Source organism: Neofelis nebulosa, chromosome 14, assembly GCF_028018385.1.
Source record: "Neofelis nebulosa isolate mNeoNeb1 chromosome 14, mNeoNeb1.pri, whole genome shotgun sequence".
Lineage (NCBI taxonomy): Eukaryota > Metazoa > Chordata > Mammalia > Carnivora > Felidae > Neofelis > Neofelis nebulosa.
Window position 1 is genome coordinate 21,326,853 of NC_080795.1, and position 19,199 is coordinate 21,346,051.

Consider the following 19,199-nt stretch of genomic DNA (forward strand, 5'->3'; position numbering starts at 1 on the left):
TGTTGTCACTGACCTCTCCTTAGCTTTTCTCTCTGTAAAATGGGGATAATGAGACCACTGCCTATCGCACGCAGCTGAATGGGAATGAACTAAGATCATGCGTGAACAGTGCTTAGAATGGTGTCTCGCACAGAGCGAGTCCTCAAAAGAATCAGCTATTTTTATACTTGTATATAAAATCCACATCGAAAATACCTAGTAAATTTTTCTCTGTACGTGTATCTAGTGAAAAAAAGTAGGATATACAACAGTGTGTACAGTATTCTATTATCTTTAAGAAAAAAAATAGAAAGTATACATACTTGAAGGTGGGGGGAAAAAGTGTCCCGGGGCAAGTGCTTTGTATAGGTTCATATAAACAACATGTATCTCGGGAAAGATACACAAGAAACTCAGCTGAAAGAAATTGGCTACCACAGATGAAGGGGGTTTTACTCTTCTCTGTAAACCCCTCTATATTTTTATAATTTTTTCCCATGCTCAAATGTTCTTATTCAGTAAATTTAAAACATTCATCAAACTTATTTGGCTGCCGAACTAGGACTAAAATTGGCAACCGTTAATCCATCCATCCTACCTTTATTTAAAATTAATCCAAATAAACCATGGGGACGAAAGGCGCAGCATAGGGAGTATAATCAGTAGTATGGTGACAGACGGTGTCTACACTTGTGGTGAGCACAGCCTAAGGTACAAACTTGTCAATTTGCTACATTGTACACCTGCAACTCGCGTAACACTGTGTATTGTATTTCGATAAAAATAAATAAAATAAACTGACATACACCCCCGAAAATAAATAAAAGTTAATCCAAAACGTATCCATCAAACCTTTCGATCCAAATTACGTGAGGTGGAGGGATGGTAAGTTCTTTTCTCAACCCTCTTCAATTAAAAAATTCTATCAGTAAATACTTACGTCCTCCATCTTAAACGAGGGAACTTACTACGTTGATTTGTGTTGGTCCCATAGGACGCTTAATGCTTTACAGAAACAATGAATCAATTAGCTACAGACGAGGACAAAGTAATAAATGTTTGGGAGGGACGGTAAACTAATTTAGATAGCTCAGTAATATATGCTTTCTTGTTTTGAGTATTTACATAGAAATCACATGTTAAGTATAAATATAACAAAGAATTGCATATTTGAATTCATGCATATTAAAATGGACTCTTCACAAGCATTCTGACTTCCAGACAACGAACTGAAAAAATTAATCAAACCAGTAATGAGGCACAAAACGGGAAAATTCTAAAACACTGAATTTTTTACTTCTTGGAAACACAGTCCATAATTCAAAAATAAGGCGACTCATTTTTAAGACATGCCTGACAATATAAAACAAAAAGTGAACTTTACTTTCAAGAATTTTATAATCTCATTAAGGTTAACACTGTATCTCCTCTGGGGTGGGGGAGGGGTGGGGAGAAAGAAAACCAATCCCATCAAGCTAAACAAACCCAACAACCCCAAACAAACATCTGTTTTGTTTTCTCACATCTTAATGGCCTGACTATTTTAGACACAAATATTTGTTTTGCCGACAAATGTTTCCAGAATGCTAGTTAAAACTGTTTCACTGACATAGTTTATTTTTGAGCTGAACAAACTGCAAACTTCTCCAAAGTCCACAAGGCATCAGTGAAAATGAGCTAGTACGGCCTAAAGGTTTTCAAAATCGCTCGCTCGGTAAAACGTAGCGGCCGAGATGCATGCTGTTGCAAACGTCAGGATCATTTCCACAGTGAACAGATGTAGACACGTTAGGTAGTACAGACGTGGCCCAAATTTCCCGCATTTAGAAGGAAGACAGGCCGGCAGCTTAGTTTTCCATCCTGTCACACTGAATTCCTGGGAGAGCTCAGAGTTCCTCTGCTACTTTGCACAAGAATGTTCCCGGTTTTCAGGCGCTTTGCTCTACTTTCGTGTGCCTTGGCAAGGATCAAAGAAGCAGAGGGAACAAATGGTTTCCCATGCATATTGAATTCCCTCTTATACTGATTTTTCCTGTGTCACTTGAAATTTAATATTGGCCAGATTCCCGTACATCACCTTAACCAGTAAATCGTCTGCACGCAGTCAGAGCATGGAAAGGTAAATGGCAACGTCTACCTTGTTGGTAAGAATTCAAATGAAGAAACACTTTGAAAAATGGACTTTTCTGTAGCATCCATACTAAAACTCATTCCTAATGAACAATGACTAGCTTTATTTCGCGTTAACCTAAAATGTTTTAGTCACCATTTACTCTCTTCTCTCTCATGGCTTTGTATTACTTCAAAAATACAATGATGTAGGTAACTTTTCCTTTCACAAGAATTTGGCCTCAAAATTCTTGATTAACTTAATACTTCATATTTATGGAGCATTTAAGAGCTATGTGCCTCATTTTCCTCATCTGTAAAATGGGCCAAATAGTAACTACACCTCATGGCGGGGGGGGGGGGGGGGGGGGGGAGGGGAGGTTATAAGATTACACGTAAGCCTCTAAAAACAATTACATTTTACTATGTGTTATTATTATGGTAACTGTCATAATTATCCTAAGATGTTCTAAGAGATTTTGGACAAAAATATGTGATCAAGACACATTGTTTAAGTACAGCACAGTAAGTGAATTACGAATGAGTTCATATTTTGATTACACATATAGGGGTCATATGATAAAAAACATTTTTAAAAGAATGGCTTAAGTACTCTTCGAAGAAAGTCAATTTAAAATATTCCTTCAGGACAATTCCTCTCAAGTGGTAGTTAAATCATTTCTATCGCTTATTTGAAGAAATGTATTTTGGTTATATTGATAATAATATGCCTTAACATTTTAGTGTTTAATGTGAGAAAATAACAGTCTTCGATGTCAGTGGCTAAGAGATGATAATATGTAAGTTCGGCTATTATCACAAAAGGAAAACATCCCAAAATGGCCTTTTCTTTTTTTCCTTATCTCTGTGTGCTTTTGAACCTAAAAGAAAACCACTGACTTCGTAAAGAATTGTTTTTAAAAAGAAATTTAAAATGAAATCCATCATTTAAAATTTAAAGTAACCACAGATTTAACTGTGATATTGGCTTACAGTCTTAGATTTCAGTAAGAAAAAAAAAGACTTGACTCTAATCAAAATTTTCTCTTAGAGGTAGTGGAATCTGCATTTACCACAAAGTATTCTTCAGAAATTGAACACATCCTCTAACAACAGGAAGCCATTTAATTGGGAAGATGTGAAAAATTGGACAACTGTTAAGAATGATACATACTGCACATCATCAAATCTCTAAAATTTTTCTCAAATAAAATGTTTATAAGTATACACCTCTTTAAAAGGGAGGTTTTGGGGTGCCTGGGTGGCTCAGTTGGTTGAACATCTGACTTGATTTAGGCTCAGGTCACACATGGGGTTCCACACTGGGCATATAAAGCCTGCTTGGGATTCTCTCTCTCTCTCTCTCTCTCTCTCTCTGCTCCTCCCCTGCTTGCATGCTTTCTCTCCCTCTCCCTTTCTCTCTAAATAAACATTAAAAAAAACTTAAAAAAAATAAAAAGGAGGGTTTTGATAATGAAAATAAAAATATTTTGAGCTAAATACAAAGAAACAAAAACATCAACTTTTGTGGGATGCAACGCAAGTAATACTTAGAATTTTACAACACTGACTGAATTTATTAGAAGATACGAAAGATTTAAAATCAACAATCTAAACTTCAACCCTTAGGAAAGTAGAAAAATAAGACCAAGTTAAATCAAAAGAAAGCAGAAGAAATACTAAAATATCAGAGAAGTCAATGAAATTGAAAACAGGAAAACAATAAAGAAAAATCAATGAAACAGAAAGTTGGCTCTTTGAAAGGTCAATAAAATTTATCTCTAGCTAGGATAACAAAAGCAAAAAAAGACACAAACATTAGTGTCAGAAATGAAAAAGGCCATCACTAACAATCCCAGGGACATTACATGACTAATAAAGGAATATTATGAATAACTCTAAGCCCACCCATTATATAACCTAGATGATATGAATCATTCCTTGAAAAATAATCTACTAAAACACACACAGGAAGAAATTGATAATCTGAACAGGTGTATATCTATTAAAGAAACTGAATCAATAATTAACCTTCCAAAACAGAAAGCACTAGGCCTAGATTGATTCACTGGTGAATTATACAAAATATTTAGGAACTAAATGGTACCGATTCTTTTCAATCTGTTCCAGAAAATAGTAGCAGAGGAAACATTTCCTAGTCTATGAGGTCACTATTATCCTAATACCAAAACCAGACAAAGACATTATAAGAAATGAAAACCACAGACCAATAGATCTCATGAACAGAGATGCAAAGATTCTTAAAGTATTAGCAAAACTGAATCCAACAATGTATTAAAAGATTTATACACCATGACCAAGTGGGACTTATTCCAGGTAGGAAAATCTGGTGCAACACTCGAAAATAAATTAATGTAATTCATCACATCAACAGGCTAAGGAAGACAAATCATATGATCATATCAACAGATGCAGAAAAAGCACTGGACACAATCCAACACCCATTCAGGATACAAACCATCAGCCAACCAGGGTCAGGGGAAAACTTCCTCAAGTTGATAACAAAAAAATACCTACAAAGAACATACAACTAATATCACACTTAATGGTGAGAAACCAGAAGCTTTTGTTCCCTGAGATCGGGGAAAAAGACAAGTATGCCTCCTCACCACTCCTGTTCAACACTGTACTGAAAGTCCTGGCTAATGCAATAAGATAAGAAAAGGAAACAAACGATATTCAGAGTAGGAAGAAAGACATAAATCTGCCTTTGTTCACAAATGACATAACTGTATAAAAAAATGCCAACCAATGTGGTGCCTGGGTGGCTCAGTTGGTTAAGTGTCCAACTTCAGCTCAGGTCATGATCTCATAGTTCATGGGTTTGAGCCTCGCGTCGGGCTCTGTGCTGACAGCTCAGAGCCTGGAGCCTGCTTCAGATTCTGTGCCAACCCCCCCCCCCCCCCCCCCCCCCGCCACCGGCTCTCTCTCTCTCTCTCTGCCCCTCCCCTACTCTCACACTCTCTCTTAAAAATAAACATTAAAAAACTTTCTTCAAAAATACCAAAGAATCGGGGCGCCTGGGTGGCTCAGTCGGTTAAGCGGCCGACTTCAGCTCAGGTCATGATCTCGCGGTCCGTGAGGGCTGTGAGTTCGAGCCCCGCGTCGGGCTCTGTGCTGACAGCTCAGAGCCTGGAGCCTGTTTCAGATTCTGTGTCTCCCTCTCTCTGACCCTCCCCTGTTCATGCTCTGTCTCTCTGTGTCTCAAAAATAGATAAATGTTAAAAATAAAATTAAAAAATACCAAAGAATCAACAGAAAAACTCCTAGAACTAATAAATGATTATAGTGAAGTTTTAGGATCCAAGGATCACATACAAACATGAATTGCTTTCCTAGATACCAGCAATGCGAAATTGGAATTTGAATTAAAAATATAATGTGATTTAATTAGTACCAAAAAAATATAAATCTAAGAAACATGTATAAGATATATATGAGGAAAACTCCATAACCCTGATGAAAAAAACTAAAAAGGTAAACTAATGGAGAGATATCCCAAGTACATGGACAGGAAGATTCAATATTGTCAAGAGTCAATACTTTCAGTTTTTCCCCACCTTGATCTTTAGGATTCAATGCAATTCTGAACAAAATCTGACGAGGTTACTTGGTGGATACTGACAAGCTCACTCTAAAGTTTATGTGGAAAGGCAAAAGGCCCAGAACAGTCAACACGATATTGAAGAACACAGAGGAGTGATACTTAAAGACTTATTCTACAAAGTTATAATAATCAAGACGATGTGGCGTTGGAAAAAGAAAAGACAAACAGATCAATGAAAGACAATAGAAAGCCCAGAAATAGACCCACACAAACACAGTCAACTGATCTTTGACAAAGCAGTAAAGGTAATTCAACGTGGCCAAAGATAGGTTTTTCGACAAACAGTGCAAAAACAGCGCCATCCACATGCCAAAAAAAAAAAAAAAAAAAAAAGGAACCTAGACACTGACTTATACTTATCACAAAAATTAGCTCAACATGGGTCAGAGACCTAAATCTAAATAGCAAAACTGTGAAACTTCTAGGTCACTACATGGGAGAAAACCTAGGTGACCTTGGGCTTCACAATGAGTTTTTAGATACAAAACCGAAAGCACGTTCCATGGAAGAAAAACTGCTCAGATGGACTTCATCCTAATCAAAAGACATCTTTCGATGTGTCTTTGAAAGACACTGTTAAGAGACAAAAAAGACAAGCCGCAGACTGGGCGAAAGCACTTGCAAACCTTATCTGATAAAGGACTTCTATCCAAAGTATGTAAGAACTCTGAAAACTCAATAAGAAAACAACCTGATTAAAAGGTGGGCAAAAGATCTGAACAGGCACCTTACCAAAGAAGATGTACAGAGCAAATGAGGATACGAAAACATACTCAACATCGTATTTCATCAGGGAAATGCAAATTAAAGCAACTACACACTGCTACACACCTATTAGAATGACCAAAGTCTGAAACACTGACACTACCAATGCTGACGAGGGTGTGGAGAAACAGGACTCTCATTCATTGCTTGTTGGATCACAGAATGATACAGCACTTTGGGAGACAAGTTGGCAGTTCCTTATAAAACTAAAGGTACTCTTGTAATTCGGTGGTCACACTGCTAGGTATTTACCAAAGTGAGTTGAAAACTTATGTCTATGCAAAAAGTCCGAGCACAAATATTTATAGTGGCCTTATCTATAATTGCCAAAATTAGAAGCAATCAAGATGGCTTTCAGTTGGGCAGGAGGAGGCTAGCGTTACTAGTTTAAGAGTAGGTACGATTTTTTGAGACAAGTAAATTACGATTTTTCTAAATGACCCGATAAACCTCAGTGTATTTCCCAAAGTGGATTAATACTTCTCTATTTCCAGATGATGTAACTTTTATTTTATTAAGATAGTCAAAACATGACTAACAAACTCGTTTCTAAAAATGAATGCAAAGGATTTAAAAATTGCTAAACGCAAATCTTAAAAGTTCTCATTACGAGAGCAAAAAATCTGCAACCACGTATGCTGGTAGATGTTAACTAGACTTCACCATGGTGATCATTTCACAATACACACAAACAGCTCATCATTTTGTGCACCTGAAACTAATATAATGTTAAATGTCAATTATATCTCAATAAAAAGAAACATGAATACAAAGGCACTGCTTGTAGTTTTTAAAATGAATTACAGGGGCGCCTGGGTGGCTCAGTTGGTTAAGCATCCGACTTCGGCTCAGGTCGTGATCTCACGGTTTGTGAGTTTGAGCCCCGCGTCGGGCTCTGTGCTGACAGCTCAGAGCCTGGAGCCTGCTTTGGATTCTGTGTGTCTCTCTCTCTGCCCCTCCCCTGCTCATGTTCTGTCTCTCTGTCTCTCAAACATAAATAAACATTTAAAAAAAAAATGAATTACAAATGATTGCAAATTTTGAGATAAAACTTTCATGTTCAAGTTACATTTTTTTAATGTATTATATAGATCTATCCAAAGGATAATATAGCTTTCAGTATTTAATTATAAACACATTAAAATAATTCTTGAACTTAAGATTCACGAGGAGTGACATGTGTATAGGTAATACCGCATAATACCATGAACTTAAAAGAGAGCTATTCTTTATAACTTAAAAAATACATAACACCAGGATGCCTTGGCGGCTCAGGCGGTAAGCACCCAACTCTTAGTTTTGGCTCAGGTTGTGATCTCATGGTTTGTGAGTTCGAGCCCGGCGTCGAGCTCTGCACTGACAGCTCGGAGCCTGCTTGGGTTTCTCCCTCCCTCTCTTTCGGCCCCTCCCCAGCTTGCACTCTCTTAAAATATAATACCAAATAATGAGTCCTTACATGTTTGGTGTGAAAAATCCTTGCAAGATTATCTTTCTATGTTTTTAATGACATCACAATTTCACAAACAATACAAGAACAGATACTACAAAGTATGGGAGGAGAGCTGCATATACCGTATATTCACTCTGTACTTTAGAATGAAAGGAAAATGAATTGTTCTACATTAGCTCAGATAATAACTAGAGTCTGACTTAGAGTCCAGTGTAGAAAATATGGATTTTAAACCTAATTGACTACTAAAACTAAGAGAAAAGAACCTGAAATTATTTCAACAGAATAGACACTATTTTTCCTATTCTTTAATTTTGATTGCAAAACAAAAACATTAGATTATATGTAACAAATCATTCCTTCCAATTCTTTAATGAATTTATGTACTTTTCTCATTCAAAACTTCCATTTCATCACAGACAAGTCTATAATCTTACATACGACTAATAGGAAAATGAACACCAAAAAACCGGCTGAGTCCAGAGTCATACTGCAAATGTAAACAAACCAACCAACACCAGACTAAATCTTCCTTAAATTTCTCAAGTAATCCACATTTCTTTTTAATGTGGAAACTCACTGAACTTTCCACTTCTAACTACACAAGAAAGGCTAACCTGTACACTTGTCTTTTAGTGGGAGGTGGTGAATCGAAGAGATCAGAAAAATATTATTTTCTCCCCAGTCCAATCGGTTTCTATTCTGTAACCAGAAAGATACTGAATATTGAAATGAGTACCTGACACACTAAACATTTATTCAAATACAATCTAAAATAGATCATTTAACCTTAAAATCGTCTGGACACTTAAAAAAATCGTAGGTTTGTGCTGTTTCCTATGTGATCTCCCCAGTCTTGCACACGGCATCCCTTTTACAAATAAAATTCACTTAAAATAACGGCACGGTCCAGAGACCAGCTTTTCTGTACAATTATGTTGGTATTTTTTAGCAAGTGCCCATCACCCGTAATTTAAAAAACACGGTTAAGTCTTCACTACTTTGTTTTACGCTGTCTTCACTGTCAAAATGTTATGAATTAATTAAGATCACTCCGTCTTCTCATTCTATTCTTCCACAGATCCTAAAGCGTTTCTCTACTTGTTCACATAGCTATCCGATTTCAAAGCTCCTTTTAGTCCTCACGAAGTTTGCATGACCCAGATGGTTCATAGGAAAACAGGAGATCTCTCTGAAATTGGGACAAGCCATTATCTTTCCTCGTGACGCCTCTATGAAATTAACAGAGGGAAGAGAGGAAAATTGTACAACAGCTTCCACAATAAATCCAATACCTTCCGTGACAGTTTATTTTGAGAGCGATCGTATAGATGTTACATCTAATGAAAAGCCCTGTATACTAGGTTCTGTGAATACTGTATTTAGACGTGTGAATTGCGGGAAGAATATAGCAAGCTAGTTTTAAAAAAGTGAAGGAAAATGGAATATGATAATCAGAGATAAAAAATATTTGGAGTTGAGCTGTGCAGCAGAAATAGCGTTCATAGTTAGTGAGGGTACAAGTTTAGGAATGCTGTAACTTCCTAATCGAAAACAAAATAGTGCTCACCTACATTTTTTTTCCAACTTTTTTTTTTTTTTTTTTTTTTTTTGGGACAGAGAGAGACAGACAGAGCACGAACGGGGGAGGGGCAGAGAGAGGGAGACACAGAATCGGAAACAGGCTCCAGAGCCTGACGCGGGGCTCGAACTCACGGACCGCGAGATCGTGACCTGGCTGAAGTCGGACGCTTAACCGACTGCACCACCCAGGCGCCCCAGTGCTCACCTACATTTAAGAAGAAGGTGGAATACTAAAAACCTGAAGTTTTTTTTTTTTTTTTTTTTTTGGTTGGGGGGGGGCATCTGCTAATATTGGGAAGATAAACCTAGAGTAAAGGTTGAAATTAGTACCTGTTCCATAAATTTTTTTCATCGTGTAGGATAACCAACCAGAATCAGCACATCATAGAAGTGTTTTTCAGTGTGAGACCACTTGAACCTACCTTGTAGCAAAGAGTGGGCTTTGGCTCTAAGAATAAAAGGCAAAAGGGAGAAAAGTCTGTGACTGAGGATCATAGCTCACCTCACAATCCATGAAAAGAGAGACTACATTTTTTAAAGATGTTTACTTATTTGTTTTGAAAAAGAGAGAGAGAGCAAGTGGGGGAGGAGAAAAGAGACGGAGAGAGAGAATCCCAAGCAGGTTCCATCTCTGCCAGCACAGAACCAGATGCAGGGCTTGAACTCACAAACTGTGAGATCATGACCTGATCTGAAACCAAGAGTCAGACGCTTAACCGAGTGAGCCACCCAGGTGCCCCAGGAGACAGCACTATTCTTTTGATTTTTAAAAAATATTTTCCTTATTTTTGAGAGAGAGAGAGAGAGAGACAGACAGACAGACAGAATAGCAGGGGAGGGACAGAGAGAATCCCAAACAGGCTCTGCAGGTGTCAGTCTACAGCCCAACATGGGGCTTGAACTCAGGAACTGTGAGATCATGACCTGAGCCAAAACCAAGAGTCAGAAGCTGAGCCACCCAGGAACCCCGACACTACATTTTTAATAAGACAAAGGTGAGAAGTACAAGAGAAAATATCAGAAATACAGGTAAAGACCAATACAGGAAGTTAAATATACAATATTAAGAGTTCCAGAAAACACTAATGGAGGGAAAGAAGTATCAAGGACACAGTAGAAAAATTTCCAGAGGTGGAGAGATTTTCATCTGGAAGGGCCTATCAAGGGTTGTGCAGAAGTATGAAAATGCTCATGCCCAGTTATGAAATTAAGTAGGCCATGATGGGGGAGAAGGGTGGGCCAGGGGAATCACTGCTTTCGATTATTAACTGTGATGTTTTTTGATTTTGGAAAAACATTAAATATTTAATGATAATCAACATTAAATTTGAGGTAATATCACTTATTTTCATACTCCATCTGTGGACAAATGTTTGTAATTATAGTTAATAATTCCACCTAAATATCTATAGTTATCTAAGATGTTATATACGTATCTTGAAAACTGACTATATTTACAATGAAAGGAACCTCAATTTCAGGTGCTTTTGAAGTTCCGTAATTTACACTAAAAATTTTCAGCAAATAAAAATGAAGTTAATGCCACAATCATGATGTTTGACTTACAGTTAGGCCATGCCCAAACTTGCCCAAACTGTGAAACCACTACATGCGTATATGACTATAGAAAAATGCATTTAAACCACCAGAAATAGAGCCTGCAGGACTAATAAAGGGCACGTAATTACCTGCTGCGGGATCCGTGACTGCCTGGCTGGTGATGCCAGATGGTGGCTCTTGAAGCTGGTAAGTGGCATTTGTGGACGGCGTGGTTGGGCTGGTGCTGCTGCTCGTCATATAATGTGCTGGGTACGGTGAGCTGTTATAATACTGTGCGTACTGACCCTGGCCGAAACTGGGATAAGTCGGATAGTCCTACCAAACCAACCACACGAGAATAACCGGTCAGAATATTGCTCCTCATTTCTTACTTTCCAAAGGGCAACTATATTGTGTTTCTGGGTCTTCTCTGAATTCACAGAGGAGCACACGAGCACCCACTGACTCAAATGTCCCGACGTGCAAACAAATTGCATGTAAGATCAGGTCCGCTCTTCCTATTTCTTCGATTCCATGAGGCAGTACTAGGTAAAATCAAACAAATCTGAAAACCAAACACTCACCATATAGGACTGCTAAAGAGATTTTTTTTTTAAGAAAAAAAAAATACATATATTAAAAGGCTCAGGTAAGCCCTCACAGTATACTATAAACAGATCTTTCTTTACATAAGAAAATCATCTGTTGCATTAAAAAATTTTTTTTTCTGAAGTTAAACTGGCTTTTAAAATTACCTGCTGTGAACTGTTAAATCCAGAGGAATTTGTGAGTGAATTATTTCCTGTATATAATCCTGATGATGTTGTAAAACTGCTACCTAAAACAAAATGAAAAGAAATACGGGTGACTGAACTATGCGGAATAATGTGCCCATAAGAAATCATTATTTAGAAAAAACAGAGTTGAAGTTCATTGCAAACACACTTGGTTTATCTTTAAAACCAGAATCCATTGCCATGACAAAATTGTTTCTTGAAATAGTTGACAATTTTACACTCACTGTACTGCAAAGGATTAAAGAGTAAAGAGGTTTGAATTTCTGAGGACGTAACATATAAACTGTGGACAAAATGATACATTTGTGCAAAAATATTAGTCACTGAACTTTCCATTTCAATTTGTAAAACGCACCAGGATTTTTTCATAGCTTTAAATATACATAATGTAAAATGATGGGATCTGATGAAACGATCTTGAAAGTTCTTGCAAGCTCAAAAACAACAATGCTACTTTCGAGAACTTGAAATGCTTTCAGACTTGTTCTTGTCATTATAATGGCCCACTGAAAAAGCTGATTATTTCACTTCACAAAAGAACAATGGCAACTCTTGAAGTCCTTCATAAGACAAGAATCAAAGAGGAAGGTGACCAATGTTTTGTGTATTCCGTGTGCTCTCTAGGTAACATTCTGTTTGCAGAACATCTACGTAGATGTGCTCAACAATAAATAGTTGTCACCGTGCAGGATACAAACATGAAAGCAAACCTCAGTTCCCTCCCTCGTTTTATTTACCATCTTACTGTGAAACTATTCAAAGCAACAATATACTATTTTTGGTGATATTAGCAAAGATCAGGGATTGGAAAATGTGTAAAAAATGCGATTCATAGGCTGCAAAATGGGAATCCAAATAAGCACAGCCTTTCTGGTTGGGCTATCTGGTCAACATTTAAGTAACTTTTGAACAGCAATTGTACTGCCATTCACTTTATGATAAAAAAATACGTGGACTTATACAAAGAGATAGTTAGCAAAGATGTTCTTCAGTGTTGTTTCCAATAACAAAACCTAGAAAGCATTCTTATGTCCCTACCTAACAGGTGTGATTCAGAAAGCAGAACCCTCTGAAGACATTGAAATGGTATTACAATAATGCTGAATTACATGGACAATTTTTTCATATTATTTTGATAAAGTAAAAATGAAAACAAAAAATGTCTTGGTAAGTTCATGTGAAATATTTTTAAAATCATAAAAAATTTTTTAAAAGCACAAAAATCTCAGAACTGTTACCCATGGGAGGGTGTAACCATTGGCCACATAATGTTCGTGAAGCCAGTGCACATTTTAAAATTTTCTACCCAGAAGCTGTGGTGCTTCTGTAAACAGAAAAACCTTTTTCAAAAAAATGAAAATTTTATGGCAAATGAATGGTATAGGCAATAAACGTGCTGGCAGTTCAAGGATAAAGTCTTCGGTGTGAACTAAGTATTCACAGACGCCTTCAGGTATGATGTGGTAGTGAAGATATGCCAATGATTTATTTGCTACTCAACATTCAAGTACTACCTTACGAGTCAGAAAACAGGGTTTCCCGTCATCACTTACGAGCGGTTTGGACTTTGACAAATCGCCTAACCCCTCTAAGACAGAATTTCCCTAACTGTGAAAAGTAGACTTTGTAAGGTTCTTCAACAGATCAGATGAGGAAAGCACAGATTGCAAAGTACAATGAGCAATCTACGGCACCACACAAGTGTTAGGAACAGTTATTGTTTACTTCAGTAAACATTTCTAAAATTCCCCACTGCATTTATGTATCTTTTCACTTTCCCAAACTAGCTAAATATGACTCGATCTCTTTGCATATCTAAAATTCTTTTCCTACTTACTTATCAAACATCTCTGAACTCTGAAAACCTGATCCAAGGCTTTGTTATTTTTATTAAGGGAAAATATTTCCTAAGATAGTTTCACATTTAGTATCACACAGACTCATATTTGAGGTTTCTTTATTTGTGCCTTTCAGGAATACCAATTGTTCAAAGTTCCCATAACATCTAACACGGAGAAGCAGAGAGCTCTCACACTCCTAATACCGACTCCACTGCAAAAATCGGGGCCTCAGATAAGCTTTCTATATTAATGTTCATTAGCATGTGACAATCACAAAGGTTTAAACGTATATTAAATACTAGACTCATGGTGATAATTACAGGGGGATAAAAGGATGACTAGGACATACTTGGGACCTCACAGGGCTTCCCAGGACGACATCAGTTTTGTTTTTGTAAGCTCTGGGCTACATGGGCATGTGGCTCACTATTTAGGTATTTATCAGTGAACAGTTCATTAATATTGATATTATATATAAAGTGTATATATTTATTATATATAAACTTACAACGAGAGTTTAAAACATTCCTTGTAAAATAAAATTTCAATTTCTTCTGGATAAGTGTGTGAATATCAATACCGTTTTTTTGACTTTATTATATACATTTAATAGGAAACATTACTTGGGGTTATGACTTGTTACTTTCATTTATACTACACATTTTTGAACAAGAAACACTGACCTCAATAATCCCTATCCACCAAGAAAGTGAGTAAGATATAGAAAATATATTTTAAAAATGGATGTTTTCATTCCATAAGTTATTCCCTGGAACAAAGTAGAAAGGGCCATGGAAGCTATATTGGCACGTATTGGCCACTGAGGTATGACCAAGTAAATCACAGTTCAGTACTTGAAATGGTACCCAAGTGACTTTCCAGACTTAATGCTACTTCTAAGACTGTACATTAGCTGGAATTCAACATAAGTTATATTCATTTACTGGCTGACTGCAGGCTGAGATTCCATTCCATTTAGTATGCTGAAACAGGCTTTAATGGCACTCCTGTGGCCTCCGAGACTTAATGCAACTTCCAAAAGGGTCTGACTTACTTCAGGGAGAGGTGGACACACCAGAGAATCGGGCTCAGGCAATATGAACGTTTCACCACCAGAATCGGATCTATAGGGCTGCCCCACCTGCCTTCGTGGAGGACTCAGGCAAAGAGAGCTGCTAACTTTCAGTCCAGGCCACCAACACTGGATTTCTGCAACAGCCTCCTTTACTGGTTTCCTGCCCATCTTCTGGCCCCCTCCAGTTCATTTTCCACAAAGGTAGAATACTTTCTCTAATGAGCATATCTGATCTTCTCACCTCCCTGTTTAAAAAAGTAACTGTTAGTGGCTTCCTATTGCCCTCAGGATACAATTTAAACTCCTTACCAGAGCTTATTTCTTAGACCCTGGTCTGGCTCCAGATTATCTTTTAGACTTCTTTGGTTTCTTCCCAGTAACCTCAACCCAACTCACCCAGATACACATTCCAGCCTGACTTGACACAAATGAAGCAACATGTGGTTCTCTTAAGGCTATTCTTTGCACCTCTTACTTCCTCCCCATTCGGTCCTAATTTCTAATCAACTTCATAACTCAACAGCGACTAGAAACCCTTTTCTTCAGAAAAACCTTCCCTGAGTTCCCCTCTTCTCTTTCCTCCTAAGGCTAGATTACGGAGTCTTTCTTGCTTGCTTTCTTTCTTTCTCTGTAATGTATACTTTTAGAGAAATTATAATTTTATATAACATGTACACAAATATGTTTATAGTATCATGACTTATGAATCAGTATTTTAAGCTAATTAATAATTAGCAAGTTGATACAAATTAACAAATACCAATTACGTTTAAGCTCATTAGTCCTTTCCCTATTAAATAGGCTAAAGAGAAACTTAGAGCTTATATAACTAATTATTTGTAGTCAACCCATACAAATATCCCCAGTATTATCCCATACAGTAACACTAAAGACAACGTCCACTGAGCACTTACTGTGTGTTGGGAATGTGTTCATCTTTTACCTGCTTTATCTACACCCTACCACACCTTGATCCTATAGGGAGTATTAATATTCTCATTTTGCAAATAAGGACACACAGGGTTAGGTTAAAATAATACAGCTTTCATGGGGTGAAACTGAAATTCAAAAATAGCTCTCTGTGTGGCTTTAGAGTCTACACAATGCTCTCTTGTCCTCTCTTACCTACTTTCTATTGCTTTGTGAGAAGTTCTGAAATTCATTCTCGTTTTCTATAGGATTAAGAAAAGCAAATAATTAGAATAATAGCACTTAAAACTTACTGAGTGGTAACTCTGAGCCGGGCCCCCAAAACAACATTCTACATGTTACAGCTCACTGGGCCCTCACCACCACCCCATGAGGTGAGTACGCTTACGTCCCACTTTACAGATGAACAAACTGCAGAAGACATAAGCGGGCACGACGGAGCTGGGGTTCAATCCCAGGCTGTCTTGCCCCAGTGTCGAAATTCCTAATCTCTACGGTATATGTACTGTGCACAAAGTAATCGGGGCTGGCATGGGGTGTTGGGGGCAAGATCTTAAAAAGAATTTTTTTAACCAACATATTGAACATATGGCTAACTAACTGCCACGTGATCATCAGGAGACGCTTGTTAAAAAAGCGCACATCTAGGCCCCTCTTTGGACGTGAAATCACTGTCTCCTTGAGGGAGAAAGGGGAGGGTTTTACCCTGAAAATCCACAGGTTTATCAAACGCCTACAGTACCTGACTTTTAGGACCACTACGTTTTGTTCCAATTCAGTAGGTGTTTTCACAGCTACTTCAGAAACACGTAACCAGGACAGCCTTTCTTTTTCCACTAAGAAAGTAATCACGCTCGTCAAGCATTTATAGAATGGAAGCTTCGCAGAGACTGTTTGGGGCATTTGGGGCCCTTAAGCTGTGCTAAAGCTCGTAAAGGGAATACAGGGTCCCACCTTGATAGCTGATCTGATGCAGATCGGTGCCAACACCGCCAGATGAATTTCACCAGTTCAGAACACCACAAAGGCAAAATCGCAACCACAGTGCTCCCAAGGAAGTTTTGGTGTGTAGCCGCAAAACCCCCTTCCTACCCGGGGCAGGCCCAGCAGGAGAGGCACATTTGTGTCGAGGGCTGCCGTATGGCGGGCTTGAACACGGACGCTGGAGGCGAGGGAGGGCAAGACACGACCAACAAAACGAAAACAAAAACAAAAAAACAGACCTCCTTTGTCCATTAGGTTCAATCTGCAGAGAGTTTCTATTTGATTTAGGAGTCTTCACTTTCATCTTAGGTCACAGAATCAGGCTTAATATTCAGAATTCCTTTATCAAAATAAAGTAGAAGTTTTCTCCTGCCTAGAGACAAATGACTTTACATGAAAAGTCACCTCTAGGTAAAGGAGAAAGCAGAAATATTCTGTAATAAAATGCTTTATATTTTATGTACTGTTAGTATTACAAAAATTATCCAAAGCAGAAGGAATTCCCACTTAGAACTCATTATTTCTTAATTAAGGAGGTTGGCAGGGAGGGGGTGCAAGTGACGCTCCAGTAATGCCCAGGATTATTCTTGGTACAGTTTGGAATTTACGCTCCAAGCGGGATGGCGGCGGGGGAAACTTCTTACCCAGTCGTTAAGAGGAAAAGCTTCTCTATTTAAATAGTTTACTATTGTGAAAAAATCATAGCAATACTTCTCTCTCTCTCTTTTTTTTTTGGGGGGGTCAGGGAGGGGAAAGAAAAGAACACTGAAAAAAATTTTTCCTTTCAGAATACCTCTAAGAGGCAAAGCTGCTCAAGTGAATGAAGCGAAAACACCTGGTAAGTTTGGGAAGGAAAACACAACTGTGCAGAAAAAGCAAGCAGTGCATTCCTGGCAGGCAGTGAGGACAAATTGCCCAAAGGAGAAGACCAGAGAGTGAACCCTTCTTAGAAAAGCAGGGTGAGGGACTAAAGGTAGGTGAGAGAAGTGTCTCGATCATTTAAGAAAAGAATAACAGTTTGGAAAAAGAAATGGCATTCTTTAACTAAAAAACCCAAAAATCTAAATTTTGAACATTCCAATAGGAGCATACTGGCACACAGGAAATGTTAAAGGGTGGAGGAGGTGGGGGGAAGTGGTCATAAACTCAAGGATATATATGTGTATGTAACTGGCCCTACAGAAAGGAGATGGGAGTTTGGGACAGATGTGCTAAGGGAAGGATATTGCTGCCCATACCGTTGCCCAAGCTCCCCCATCCACAGTCTGCCATATTAGTTCAGGATGGGGTCCCTGTGATCCTGGAAACACAACAGACTCATTCCTGCTACTCTTATTTAATGCTTCCCTCTACCAGTCCCCGTTTCCCATCCTTCAAGACCTGGCTCAAGTCCGAGCTTTCCAATAAGCTTTCCCTGACTATTCCTCTCTGCACCGATTTCCCTTTCTGGGGATTCCAGTTCACTAACTGAAGCCACATAATTGCCTCTTCCTTAGTCTTGTTTTCATCCTGACCTACGTTCCTTAGATTCCTGCGTTGTGTTTATCCTGCTGCCTCACATGGAGATGGAAAAACCATGGCTGATTCATGCCTTTGAAGGGTTTCCTCTAGGCTCAAGTGGGAGACAGAACTGGCGCTAGAGAATTTTCATCCAGGGTGGTGACCAAAGGGTCCAGTAATAATAGAACTGACCTAAAGAATCAGATGTAGGAACAGATGGAAACCTTTTAATAAGTCTTTTTTTTTTTTTTTTTTCTTTTTGTTGGTGGTGGCGATTGTGGGCAGTTTGGAAGGGCAGCTTGAAGTCCAACAGACATCACAAAAGAAAAGAAAGTCTCTCAACTTCCTCACTTGCCCAGTGATGAAAAAGAAGAGTAGGGAAAGGAAAAAAAATAATAACTCAGCTTATTTCTCAGGTTTTACCTAGAGAATACACACTGTACTGTTTTTTTTTTTTAAACTAGATGATGTATAGACTTATCTTAAAATTTTTTTTTAATCTTTATTTAGTCTACATTTAGAGAGAGAGACACAGTGTGAGCGGGGGAGGAACAAAGAGAGAGGAAGACACAGAATCCGAAGCCGGCTCCAGGCTCCAAGCTGTCAGCACAGAGCCTGACACGGGGCTCGAACTCCCGAACCGTGAGATCATGACCTGAGCCAAAGTTGGACGCTTAAGCGACTAAGCCACCCAGGCGCTCCTAAGACTTCTCTTTAAACACTAGATTACAGTCACTACTGTAAATGAAAGAAAATTAACTGCAGGACTTATAAGCACTCTTCTGGAAGGATGTAAAATATTTCTCAGTCTCCAAAAAGAAAATCCAGAATTTTACATCAAGTAAGATTTTAAACTGATTCAGCATCATGGATTTGGAACACCTCATAAAATCTTACTGGATCACAGAGATGGAAGAAGAATATCCCATCCCTATACATACTACAAGGACATCCTGACAAAACCCTGACCTTTCAGTACAGATATGGGCCTCCTAAGAGGCTGCTGCGAGCTCAGGTA

The 19,199-nt window shown here is 38.2% G+C and overlaps 1 protein-coding gene across 16 annotated transcripts in view; it reads right to left on the bottom strand.

The window, feature by feature from the left end:
- The window catches only part of EYA1 (EYA transcriptional coactivator and phosphatase 1), a 354,086-nt gene that overhangs the window by 97,498 nt on the left and 237,389 nt on the right, over positions 1-19,199 (bottom strand). For all 16 annotated transcript variants that reach the window (XM_058699812.1, XM_058699811.1, XM_058699809.1 and 13 more), the window contains 2 exons: positions 11,810-11,892; positions 11,204-11,390 (listed from right to left, as the gene is read on the bottom strand). In XM_058699812.1, the coding sequence (XP_058555795.1) occupies positions 11,204-11,390; positions 11,810-11,892 (270 nt within the window). The remainder of the gene's footprint in view (positions 1-11,203; positions 11,391-11,809; positions 11,893-19,199) is intronic.